This window comes from Rattus norvegicus, chromosome 17 (assembly GCF_021556685.1).
Source record: "Rattus norvegicus strain SHRSP/BbbUtx chromosome 17, alternate assembly SHRSP_T2T, whole genome shotgun sequence".
NCBI lineage: Eukaryota > Metazoa > Chordata > Mammalia > Rodentia > Muridae > Rattus > Rattus norvegicus.
Genome location: NC_141550.1, coordinates 60,593,131 through 60,607,248, shown reverse-complemented (window position 1 = coordinate 60,607,248; position 14,118 = coordinate 60,593,131). Strand labels below are relative to the sequence as shown.

The following is a 14,118-nucleotide window of genomic DNA, read 5'->3' as shown; positions in this document are numbered from 1 at the left end:
GGAACGTATCTGCTGCTTATGGAGCACCAGTGACCAGGAACTCGGCAGAAGACACACTATCATCATACGTACACATGAAGCCAGAGAACACGGAACGTGAGAAAGAACTTAGCAAGTGCACACGAGGAGCCCCACAGTAGCGCATGCTTCCTACAGTGGCTCTACATCACCTAGGGCCTTACCTGTTTTTCATCAGCCTCAGCTCCCGCTTTCGAGTTGCTTCTTCTGCTAGTTGCTGGGGACTGTGCAGACTCCCTGGTGAGGCAGCCATCACCACACCTTGTGGCAAAGCAGTAGTAGGAGCTCGGATCTGGTAAGTTGGCATGTCACCTGTGGCAGCTGCAATGAAACAAGGTATTACAAGCTTATATCACCAAGACACTCACTCATACTTCACCTAAAACTAACCTTAGAAATGGTACATGTCAGTAGAGGTTGTTTTGTAGAGGTAAAAATTATTGTTCTTAGTATTATAGGGATCTTAAACATGAAGAATTTTATATGACAAATTAAAGCAAAGTTACAAATATTGTAGCCTCTCCCCACCATTTTAGAAAATGGCTTAGTTCATTTTAGACCTCTTTTTTTCTCCCCCCACCCCTTTAGACCTCTTTTATCACAAGCTAAAGCAACAGGTTGTTGACTGTAGCTCATTTAGCTATATCGGCAGTGTGCTGGTGAGTATAAGGAGCTGTTCCCTGAGGACAGGAGTGAGGATCCCTGCTCTGCAATCTGATGAATTCCACAGTGAAAACACTTGCACTGTAACAAGTTCCACCAAGTTCAAAGACAGCAAGATGACCTCACTCAGGGTCAAGCTGAGAAGAGGCATGCTCACGGTGAAAATGACCTGAAGATTATTCGAAACTGTAAGTATTTGAGGACAACTGATGCTTTCAGTGGAATCTATTTAAGTGTGTGAACATATATAAATACACTGATAATTGTTAATAACAGCTATTTTCACCACCAGCTCACAAGAGTCCTGAAACTTAACAACTGGCTTGAGTCAGCCAGTAAAGGCAGACCAGTATATCTCCACAGATACTCTAAAGAGGCACGGCTGTCCCTCTGGAAGCTCCAACTGCAACTTCCATTTGCCCGCACCTAAAACAGATATAGAAAGCCTCCCAATACCAAAATAAGAAAAGAGAAAAGACTAAGGCAAAGGAAGGAATCTAACTGACTGCATATTCCTTAACAGTAACAGGAAGAAAGGGAAGAAAAAACAGTACAGTTCTTAAACCAGTCTCTTCAGTAAAGCCCTCAATTTATTTTCATAACAGTTGCAAACATCATACACAAGGACATCTCTTTAGAAGTGCAAACTTTAAATATTTAAGGAAAAATAACAACATATAAACTAACATTCTGTTGGTCATTGTATAATAAGAGACAAGAGCAGGAACCTAGACCACAGTCCTCCCACTTTTCTTTACCCAATCCAGGGAAGGTTATAAGTCAACAAATGCTGAAACAATGCCCCAGCTGGAGGCTGACCAGACTGTCTAACGTCCACACAATAGCCAGTGATGAAGTTTGCACACCCCTGCCCTCAAGTCCTGCTGGCAGCCTCATACGTACCTGCTTCCACCCTTCTTTGAAAGTGCTCACAAACATGTGTAAAAACAATACTGAAAGAGTGAAGACAGTGAGGGGTTCTTCTGTCACTGCCAGACCCTAAATACAGAAACTGCTTTTTTAAGAAGGAGAGGAAGGCAGGAAAGGGAGGAAGCAGTTGTTTCACCATACTCTCTTCTGTTGTACACAGTTGCTAGTTTCTATAATATGAGTGAGAAAAGAATGTTTGAAAGCTTAAGGCATTTAAAGCTTAAGGTTTAAGGGCATTCTTTTCATTTTTTTAAGGGAAGAGAAGAAGAGACACATCACAGATACAACTGTTGTTTCTGGTATCAAAAACAGCATATGCCTAGCAACCGCAAGGCCCTGGGTTCGGTCCCCAGCTCTGAAAAAAAAAAAAAAAAGAAAAAAAAACCAGCATATTAAAAACAAAACAGGGGCTGGGGATTTAGCTCAGTGGTAGAGCGCTTACCTAGGAAGCGCAAGGCCCTGGGTTCGGTCCCCAGCTCCGAAAAAAAAGAACCAAAAAAACAAAAAAACAAAAAAACAAAAAAACAAAACAAAAAAAAAAAACAAAACAAAGCAAAACAAAAAAGCAACAACAAAAGACCTTTTGTCTGTCTGCAGAAGCTACAGAAGCTCTTGGAGAACCAGACTTGGCAACATGAGGGACAAGGGCAATGCCAAATAGGGCATTCCTCAAACCTGTCCGGCAGAAACTTAGTCGCTTTGTATCTGCAGGGATGATATGTAGGATATATTACCTCTGATATATCATAGATGTGGGACTTCATTGTGTCTCAGACATGCATTCATTCTATTTGTTATAACACAAGTTCAGGAGGCCAACTCACTAGTTCAAGCAAGAAGCAGGAATTAGTGTAGCTTAAAAGTTTAAAATAAATTTCTCTCACAACCCAAAGACTCTATAATACACTTCTAATAGTGAATGAATAAATTCTATACATGTAAATATCTTAGTAATGTATACAAAAATAATGGGAAAAATCTTTTGAGGGAATCTAAAGGTCAGATTTCTTTGAAAGAAGTTATGAGAACATGTTTATATTAGTGTCAGTTTCTAACATTATAAATTCAGTGGTAATTTCATTCTATACTCTCTAGTGACATGATTTTATTCCTGTATCATTTATAAAGCCCAATTCCTGCCCACTAAGTAATAAAGGTATCAAAACTATTTTTGTAAGGCTTTTTATATATGATCTTGCTATGTAACTCAGATTGGCATTAAGCTTCCAACTTTCTTGCCTCAGCCTTCTAAGTGTTGGGAGTTACAAGAAAGTGCCACCACACCTGACTTTAGAATTTCATATTTATCTTTTGAGAATCCATAAGTGACATATAAGGGCTTAAAATCATGCCTGAAGATAAATAATAAGAAAATATATGTGTACTGCTATAGTTTACCCCAAGTTTATTCTCAGGCAGGCAAGAATGTTCAGACAAGTCAAGAACACTATCTTTTCACTTTATGCTCTGGAATCTAGCACAGGACTTTGTATTTAGGGTGCTTAATGGACTGATGTGTCCTCGACAAAGTCAATTTTAAAGTCCCTAGGGTAATGCTGTCATCTGGAGTGTTCAGTGAACATTCTTCTGTGGACATGTTATTGTAACTCTCTTTAACACAGAGATATATAAAGTCCCATGAGATGCTACATGTTCACTCAATCTGGTATTTCTTGACAAAAGATACTGTTCTTTCTCAATACACTTTAGATGCGTCAACCACAGCAGCTTTAGAGGCAGGGGTTCTGATAGTGTACATCTAACTCCTGGCATGAAAAACAATTTCTGGAGCTGTCAATTCTGATCATAAACTTCATACCTCTCTTTTTTCAAGCTCTAACACGGTACAGCAGAAAAGGCATTGGACTTGGGGGTCTGGGTTCTAGTCCAGCTCTGCCACTTACCAGCCATGTGACTTGGGGCAAGGTCAGTCTCCTCATCTGTAAAATGGGGATACATCATCTCATTTCATACTCACAAGAAACCCTGTAATATATGTCAAAGTGTCTAGCACAGTGCCTGGCACACAGAAGACATTTAACACATTAGTTCCCTTCCAATCCCCTCCCTCCATGTCTGAAATATAGTGTTCCAAATTACACTTATATTATATGGAGCTAAAAGGTTTATAACACCACCAGTAATTTTTCCCATTAGAAGCTCCCCTTCTAACAAGTCTGATAAATTAAAGTGAATGACTCCTAGTCCTTTGGGAAAACAAGTCAGATACAGAAACAAAGAAAAAAGTAATAAATACTCCAACTGCCTATTTTGATAGATTTAAAAAAGAAACCATTTGTCAATACCCCAAAAGATTGATATTTTATTTATTTATTTATTTATCAGGGTGCATATTGACTGAATACAAGGAACTTTGTTGGTTTGCTTTGGTGCTTTGGGACAGGACCTTGAACTCACAATCTTTCTACTTCAGCTTCCAGAGTACTGGGACCATAGCCATAAGCCACCATACCTACCAAGTCTCCACCTTTATGCCATTTCACTGATCTTAAGAATGCCCCAGTAAATAGGAGGGGTAACTCAGAAGTCAACCTTGTAACTGACAAGAGCGGCTTTCCCAAAGCTCCAAAAACCCACTGGCATCTTCCTTGTCCCTCCTTCAATTTTCTACCCCTTCCCATTGCTCCTTCCTCTCCGTGTAAATGAAATCCTACATAGAGGTGACTAAGCAGGCAGTGAGAATTTTCAACTGTGTTTGAAATCCTATACAGAATTAAGTCATTAAATGTTTTCAGTTTAAGGCCAGAAAAACAGCTCAAAGGTATAAAAAGTACTTGTCATGCAAACCTACCAACCTGAGTCTGATCACTTGGAACCCAGGAGGGAAGAGAACCAACTTCTCAAATCCACATGCATGCCATGGCATGAGCTCCATGTGCGTGTGCACGTGTGCAGGCATACACACACACACACACACACACACACACACACACACACCCCTGCATACATACAAACTAATAATAAATAAAAAATTTTAAATAAATATTTTCCATGTTTATTTATTGAGACATAGTTAACAAATTAAGATTGTATTTATATATTATAATCAAGATGTACAAATAATACTTTGATGTATTTGTATACAACATGAAATAATTAACATATTCAATCTAAGATACACATAAAGGGGCTTCTTAGATTGTTTATTCAATGAAAGTATTAAAAGTTAGGAAGCCTATGAAAAAGACAGGAAATTATGAATACTGAAACTTAAGGTTCTACAGAAAGACAAATGCCCTATTGCTTTATCAGAATAGTGGTCTAGGAAAACCCTCCATTTTGATTAAAGTGGTGCTAGCTTCACTGTAGACATTGGAAAAGCTGTGTCTTGCTTGCTGTTATGATCCATGCTACATTAGCATTTATGTATCGGTGTCATGAGAGCGGCATAGCATAGTATGCGCAGAACCAGAGGCTTCTGAAGACCTGAGCCCGCTCCACTGATGGCTGGCTTTATAACTCAGAAGAGCCCCTGCCTACTCTGATCTGCATTCAGTCACACCACTGTGCAGTAGTGTGTGCCCTGTGTGGTCAGTGAACATGAGTGTAAAGCACTCTCCTTTCCCGTTGTTTCATATGGCTTCCTCTAGGTGAGCCTCTAGGGCTTCAGCCTGTACTCTCTTCCCTCTGGATCGCCTTTACAATCTGAGTACTTTGCTAGCTCTTTCATTAACTTGGACTTATGCTTACTTGTAATATATTTTACATATATTTACATAAATGCAAAAATGTTGACATAGTTGCTTTACCAGACAATATGTTCAGATAGAAAAAATAAGACAGGAAAAAGTAAAATAACTTTACCAAAGACTGCATTAAGATGTATCTGCCAAGTGGACCCAGCATAATAGCTGTCCTATGAGCTCTGAGGCCTTACTGAACTAAAAGCAGGCTATTCTTCTATCTACTTCCAATACAAGTATAATTTGCTTTAATATCAACTTAAAAGTTAAACCCTAATCAAAACCATCCCATTATGTTACATTTTCCTAACAGAAATCACAAAAGTGTGTATTCCTGTTCTCCTGCAACAAATACTAAGATACTATTTCCCAAATCTGAATAGTTGAAAAATTTAAGAATTCTGAAAATAAGCTATTAAAGTCCAGGTCTTAAAATGGTAAGCTCGGCTCCTAACATAATCAATTGTAAATAAAACAAAACAAAAGACAATAGAAATTTACATTACACCAAGCAGAATCAACAATATCATCCTTTTATTTGATTCCATGATCCTATTATAGATGCCATAAAGATCTTTTTGGGGGCAGTCATCAACATAAGAAGCCTGACTTGGGGGGCTGGGGATTTAGCTCAGTGGTAGAGCGCTTACCTAGGAAGCGCAAGGCCCTGGGTTCGGTCCCCAGCTCCAAAAAAAAAAAGAACCAAAAAAAAAAAAAAAAAAAAAAAAAAGAAGCCTGACTTGGGTCCAGATCTCAGGTATACATTATAGACCATGGGTCATAAAATCAATTTCATGGGTCAAGCTAACATTTAAAGCAAAAAAAGAAAATAAGATAGGAAACGATTGTGTTTTTTGTTACTTTTGTGTTTGAAACTTGCATTATATAAATTCAGAGTGAGACACATGTCACTGTGCCATGATATAAAATGCTGGTCATGGTCAAAGATTTCTAAGCCAATTCCCTCAGCTTGACAACCCAGACTATCCCGGAGCTGAGAATCCAAAGATTGCTGCTAAGAGCCTCGCTGCCACACTGCTGAAAACGCTCTTCAATCAGTTGCACTTTTGCTCATTAATAAAAAGGATATAAATTTCATTTGTTTTCAATATGATACTTTTTCAAATGTCACTGTGAAAAGTAACAGATTCAGAAAAATAGTTATTTCCAAACTACCGTTGGGTCCTGTGGGAAATGTTTTATATTGTTCAACATTTATAAGTTTCAGTATTTTTGAAATTTTGAAATTTGAAACTGTGGCTTAGTGCTGGTAAACAAACTATAATGAGAAAGTGCTTCAAAAATTATATGTTCATTCTATCAACACAAGTGTATGTGACTATATCATTTACAAGCAATGGCTAAATTTTAATGTAAATGTATACCTATAGATATACTTGGTACTTTAATTATTTTATTGTATTACCGTATTCTCTCCTGTTCTAACAATCAAGTGGTGAATAGAAATTTAAAGTTTGCTTAGAAGAAACAAACCGACAATTTTTCTAAAGTAAATGCATGCACCAAAAGAGAAAAGTCGTTGACTTTAGGGTTTAGGGCGCCCCAGTTGCTCCCGAGCTGCTGTACTCTACTGCGCATCTGTAGCCATCACAAACAGTGCCAGCTGACGAAGCAAGCGCTTCCTAAAGGCTACCTCGGAAACAATGCAATGTGAGCTGTTCTTGGTCAAGACAAAAGTCTTTCAATCCAGGATGAGGGCTGAGACCCAGTGACTCTAAAGAGCTAAACTGTGGGGAAGCCATAATCGTCTCCATTCTCAGTTGAACTGCAAATTCAGAACTGGGTTACAAATAAATCCAACTGAATAAACAATGTCACAAACCACACAAAGGTCACTGGTAACTCAGTATTTCAAAATCACTTATCTATTACTAAGAAAACAAAACATCATGAACTTATTACAAAGTGTAAGTAGAAAAGACTGAGGAAACAATGAAAGACAAGCAGGCCCCTGACAGGGCACTAGAGGGCACTCTGCCTATAGATCTAGCGAGCACCAAAACCTCGGCCTAAATATAGCCCACTTGTCACTAGGCAGGTGCTGGGAGAGCCTCTCCGGAGGTACGACTTTACCAAGCTTGCCAAACAGCCCCTGAGCTGTGCTCATGCAAGCATTACAGGCCTAATGCGTTCCCATCTTCAAGCAGATACTTAACTTACCACAAGACAAATGCTAAAGTTGCTAATCCGTCTGAAGAGGTTCCCACAGCCGAAAGCGGCGGTGAACTAGTTAACAAACTTGCAATCTGTCCACCACGCTTGACAAAGCAGAAAGGAACTGACTAAATCACAACATGACTCGGAGCTGACGTCAATGTGCAGCTCACTTGGAGTTTAACTTTTCCACTTCCCCGCTGAAACATGATTCCAGGAAATGTAATGACGTCAGCCCTTTGAACTCAATTAGCTGAAGAGCGGACCATTTTTTAAAGGCAGGAGGAAAGAACAAGCAGGCTGAAAACATCCATTCTTAACACGCTGTTTCCCCTATCCCATGCGAGCTAGCTCCTACCCAGTGGCTCAACGGTTTACAACGTGGACATCAGATATTTTAACTGGTAGCTAGATTGAATTTCCAACAGGTTGCAGATAAATTATTAGCCTATTTTAGTGAGGCAGAACGAGTAGGTAAGATAGGAGTGGAGGTAAGATAGGAGTGGAGGAAAGGGGAAAAAAGCAGGGACGGCGAGCAAGCGAGCGAGCCCGCAGATCACTGCCTTAGTCAACAGAGCAGTAAAGCCCCGGAGCAAAAGATACAATAGCACTATAAACAATCGCACTATGATGGCTTAACAAAGCAGGCTAAATGTGCAGAAGTGCATGAAAAGAAACTTATTATGCATAAGCGAGTAAAAAAAAAATCACACTTCCTAAAACACTCGGAAGTTCCTAAATACTTCTAAACCCTATATTAAAACGAAACAAAACAAAATTAATGTAAATCCCCCTTTATGTTCTTACCAGTTTCATCTCCAGTTACAGCCATGTTGGGCTTTTGCATACAGAGTGGTCTTGTTGGCCGTACCACAGTCCAAAATAAAGTGTTCCAAACTAGCAAGCATGTGTAAGATAAGTAGGAGCACTGACATCACAGTGACGTCACCAGCCTATCACTGCCATCAATTTGCTTTGTCACATAGCAGCTCACTGAAAGCAAAGCCCTGTAAAAACTCTTCCTGTAATAAACCATCCGAATGTTCTTGTTTCTCACTTTTCACATAAAAATCTTTTCAGATGGGCTCTGGCAAAAAAAATAAAAATGAAAAGTTACAGGGTTGTAGCTCGTGGAGCTGTGGAGACAGGAGGAAAGATGAGCCTCATCTGTCTCTCAGAACCAAAGAAGGAAGCGTTTGGAGACCCACATTTCAGGGACTGAACAAAAATCCTGAAGTCAGTACAAAAAAAAAAAGAAAAAGAAAAAGAAAGAAAGGAAGGAAGGAAAAAAGGAAGAGAGAAAAAGAGAATAAAAGCATTTCATAGACACTCCTAAACTTACTGAGTTAGAAATATCCGAGTACCTCCACTCAGTTATACTCTCATTTGCTAAACCATTTGCTATCACTCCATAAAATCTAGCTGTTCCCAGAGTGACTTGGAATTTGTTCACTTTGCCGGAAATGAGGAAATGCTGAGTGTGGAAACTCACTCTGCCAAAGCAGCAAGTGGAATACGGTGTCTTCCTAACTACCAGGGTAACGTGAACTTGCTGCTGTTTGGTCCTTTTGACACATATAAATAGAAATGTGAAATTCAATGTAATATCTTGAAGTTTAATGGTCTTAAAATTCATAACTAAAATTGCTATTCATATTTTTAATGTCAGCTTTTATATGAGTAACTTGGTGAGATTTCCACACATGAAAAGCTGGATAATTGCTGAAATTTTAGCAAAGGCATACCAGGCCCCACAGCGTGGAATGTTTTCACCTTTACTGAAGAAAAAAGGAAGGAAGGAATGGAGGAAAGAAGGAAAGAAGGAAGGAAGGAAAGAAGGAAGGAAAGAAGGAAGGGAGGAAGGAAGGAAGGAAGGAAGCAAGCGAGCTAGCTGGCTGACATGTTGCTTCATGAGATCCCCCACCCCGTAAGTTATAAAAATCCACTTTCCTGTATGATTAAAACTCAACCTGACTTTATATTAATGATCTATTTGTTTGTCATAAATAGTAACTTTTTGAGACAGGGTCTCACTATGTATCCCTGGTTGGCCTGGAATTCAGAGATCCACCTGCCTCTGCTCCTGTGTGCTGGGACTAAGGGTATATGCACCACCACATGTGACACAATGATTTCTTTTAAATGCTATATGTTTACATTGTTCAATCAAGCATACTGCAGGAAAGGCAAGGACTTTGTTGAGCTACAGGTGAGGTGACCACAGGGCACAGGGTTTTGCAGAATCCTTGCAATGAAACTGGAATTGCAACTGAAGATTAAAGACAAGGACTTGTGCAGAGTCTCAACAAGGCTCCACCAGAAGCCAGGTTTACTTTTATCTCAATATGTCTTTGAACTTGCACATTGACATCTAATAAATACTGTATAAACCGGGAAGGGCCCATGAGAGGGCTCAGTGGATAAAGCATGTGTTACCAACCCTGACAACCTAACCTTGGAAGGAAAGAATTCTTGAAAGCTGTCCTCTAACATGTGTATGGTATACCTGTGCCCACACAATAAAAAACAAATGTTATTTTTAAGGTGGGGATGATTGTTGCTATTAGGAAAGCTTTAATACAGCCCTACACTGAACTGTTGCTGACCTTACAGTATTTTCAGATATAGGGGGCTTTTTTATTTGACCAGGGCCTCCCTCTGTAGCCTTCAAATTGGTAATTCCAGGTGCTGGGATTATAGACATATACACCACTTCCATCTGGAAAATGGTCACATTTATCACATGACAGATCTTGGTAGATACTAAAGGCTGTAATGCAAATAGAACTTGGCACTGAGGCGGGACAGAGAGTGGCAGCACATGTGATCTATTCCCTAAGATGAAGCATTGGGAACTGTGGGGTTGCCTAGGCCAGATTTAGAAGGCCATGGAAGTCTTCCTGGAGGAGGTGTTATCTAAGATGAAACCTGAATAACATAGAATCTGAGGAAAGGGTACCTGTTAGGACAAATAGTAGATATGAAGGCTGTGGAGGAAAAACAGGCCTGTCAGAGAACATGAAAGAAATGGGATACATGTCAGGAAGATGAGGGAAGGCCTGTGAAAGAACAAGGCCTACACAGGAGGGAAAGGGAGGCAATGCAATGGATGTCTAACTTTGCCTAGCACATACCAAGCGTCTGCCGACATTCTCAGTGTAGTCTAGCACTGTGCTACAGAGCAAATGCCTGTGCAACCCCTCATTCCTAGGCTGAAATCCTAACCCCAGTGTAACAGGATTGGAAGTAATTACATTTTTTAAGTACAGCTCTTCTGTGTAATGATTTTAAATATTTTAAAGATGTATTTATTTATTATATATATGAATACACTGAAGCTGTCCTCAGACACACCAGAAGAGGGCATCAGATGGTTGTGAGCCACCATGTGGTTGCTGGGATTTGAACTCAGGACCTCCTGTAGAGCAGTCAGTGCTGTTAACCACGGAGCCATCTCTTCAGCCCCTGTGTAATGACTGTGTTCTAAGGAAAACATCCCTTCCCTCTCTCTATTGGGAAGATAAGGCCCCGAATGAGGCGGGAAGACTCGAGTGTCCCAGATGCTCCAGAAACTAAGATTTCTGAGCCCTTTCCCAGGGTTATTACTGCACGAGTACTGGCTGCTGAGCAGAAGGGGCTCTTCCACCCTAGAGCTGCCTGCTGGGTGGACAGGGCGCACCAGGCCATCGGCTATGCGAGGCTGATCTTTTCTGTGATGCAGCTGCATTTGAATCCCCATGTTCCTAAAAGTGACCTGTAAGCATATATGCCTGTAAGCAACCAAATCAACGCATGAGTTCACGGCGCAGGACTTGGGGACAATCATTCCCATGTCATCACTGCCACACCAGCTTGAGCTAACAGACATTTGTTCACGTTTCCAGGAAAAGTTATGTAACAAGATTTCATTAATTGGGTTAATGTCCTTAACACACAGGCCCTAGAGAGCCCCTTGTCTTTTGCACCAGGCACGGAGACAGATAATGGTTCTATGTGAATCAGCAGGTACTTCAGACACCCTTAGGTTTTTAGATTTCCCAGTATCCAGAACCATAGACATATATATGTGTGAATTATGAAAGCAATTCAACCTATAGGATATCGCACTTTGAGCAGATCTGGGGAACGCATGTGGAATATTGGGGCACCCACTCTAACCTGAAGACACAAGAGCATAATGAAGCAGCAGAGACACTGGAGATAACATCTTGCTTATAAAAATATTAGTGGCCCAGAATCATTAGAAGATGATGAAAAGAATTTAAATGAACTCTGCCCCAAAACTGAGCCAGGAGCAGAACCCCTGCCCAGCATCATCAGGAGAGCTGAAAAGGTGCTACAGCTCCCAGCTCCAGGAAGGCTGGCCGTTGTGGTTATCCAGACCACAGGGACAGCTAGCTAGATAGGTGATGACAGGAGGAGGAGAAATGAAAACCTTATAACTTAATACAGGGGCTCTGGACAGAAAGGGATAGAAAGTGCAAAGGTAAACTATGAGTTTCCAGCTTGAAACAACAGAAAACAGAAAAAGCAAAAAGGAGGCTGGACCTAGTCACAAAAGAACACACATGGTATGCACTCTCTAGTAAGTGGATATTAGCCCAAAAGCTTAGAAACCTCAAAATACAACTTACAGACCATATAAAACTCAAGAAGAAGGAAGGCCAAAATGTGGATGCTTCAGTCCTTCTTAGAAGGGGGAACAAAATACTCAAAGGAAGAAATACAGTAACAGTGAGTAGAGCAGAGACCGAAAGAAAGGCCATTCAGAGACTGCCCCATCTAGATTCATCCCATATACAGCCACCAAACCCAGTCACTATTGCTGAAACCAAGAAGTGTTTGCTGATAGGAGCCTGATATGGATTTCTCCTGAGAGGCTCTACCAGAGTCTTACTGATACAGATGAGGATGCTTGCAACTAACCATCAGACTGAGCACAGGGGCCCCTATGGAGTAGTTAGAGAAAGGACTTTAGAAGCAACCCCATAGGAAGAACAGCAATATCAACCAACCAGAGTCCCCCCTACCCCAACTCCCAGGGACTAAACCATCAACCAAAGAGTACACATGGAGGGACCCATGGCTCCAGCCGCATATGTAGCAGAGGATGGCCTTGTCCAGCATGGATAGGAGAAGAGCCCCTTGGTCCTATGAATGCTCGATTCCCCAATGTAAGGTAATGCCAGGGTGTTGAGGTGGGAGTGGGTAGGTGGGAGTGGGTGGGTGGGAGGGGGAACATCCTCTTAGAAGCAGTGGGAGAAGGGATAGGAGAGGGGGGAACTGGGAAAGGGAATAACAATTCAAATGCAAATACATAAACTATTCAATAAAAAAAAAGGAGGCTGGAAAATTGCTTAGTCAGTAAAGTGCTGGCCACACAAGCTTGAGGATCTAAGCCTGGTCCCTAGCACCCACGTGAAAATCCAGGCCCAGCATTTGCCTGCAATCCCAGCAGTTAAAGAAAGAAACCCACCCAGATACAGACGTTTATCTGATATACATGTACATGTATACTCCACACGCAAAAATGAATATAGGTTTGAAACTGGTGAAAAGAAAATTATTTTAAACCCCAAGGCATAAAACTTAGGTATATAGTAATAACATAAAACATGAAAAAAGTCTAAAAGCATTTTTAAAGTATCAATTTTGCAGCATCAATTTCTCCTGTAAGAAAGGTGACATGAGAAGACTTTATTTGTTTGGAAAAACAAGGTTTAAGCATAGGAAAATTTAACAAAAGGTTTTAATTTTAATGTAAGATAAACATTAGTGTGTAGACACTATTTTCTCTCCATAGAACAACACCACTTTTTGTCTTGTTTTACTATTTTCTCTCCATAAAACACCACCACTTTTTTGTCTTTGTTGCTGTTTGTTTGGGGATGAGGGGACAGGATGTCACTACAGAACCCTTGTTAGCTGGGAACTCAGTCCAGGCTGGCTCAAGTAGTGCTCGGCCTCCCAAGTACTGGAATTACCGGCATGCACCAGCGTACCCACCTTCAGTCTTTCTTATGCTAAGTTAGATCTATTTGTGTAGCTTGTTGTTGACACGTGCTTCTGTGCTGTGCTGAATAGACATGCATACGTGTGTGCATGGCCAGTTGTCCTCTGACTCTGCTGACTTCTTTGAGGTAGGAACTCTTTTTTTTAACCTGGGGTTCCTATTTTCTCAGCTAGGATGGAAGTCAGACAGCCCCAGAAATCCCTGTCTGCCCCTTTGGAGACATGGTTACAGGTATCTGCACTGTGGCTGACTTGTGTGAGTGCTGGGATCTAAACTTGAGGGCTCATCACTGTGCAACAAGCACTCCTAACCCCCGAGCCATGTTCCCAGACATCTGCAGACTCTGTGCTCTCATTACACCCCACACTCACCCCCCAAGTACGGAAGAGGAAAAGGAGTCATCAACCAGGCACACCACTGTACATGCCTGCAATCTCAGCATTGAGGAAGCTGAGACAGGGGAATTTCTTCACGTTCTAGGTCAGCTGGGCCATATTTCCAAGAAATAAAGAAGAAAAGTGAGTGTAATACATTCTAGACAAATTGACCCAAAAGATTGGAATTAAAATGTGGTTTAAGTTGTATTAAATACATGTCTTATACTTATCATAAGCA

General features: G+C 40.7%; 1 protein-coding gene across 52 annotated transcripts in view; it reads right to left on the bottom strand.

Moving 5' to 3' along the window:
• The window catches only part of Crem (cAMP responsive element modulator), a 66,630-nt gene that overhangs the window by 7,980 nt on the left and 44,532 nt on the right, over positions 1 to 14,118 (bottom strand). For 24 of the 52 annotated variants that reach the window (NM_001110860.2, NM_001271101.1, XM_087589837.1 and 21 more), the window contains 2 exon segments: positions 183 to 339; positions 3,516 to 3,551. In NM_001110860.2, the coding sequence (NP_001104330.1) occupies positions 183 to 339; positions 3,516 to 3,551 (193 nt within the window). 52 annotated transcript variants of the gene reach the window in all.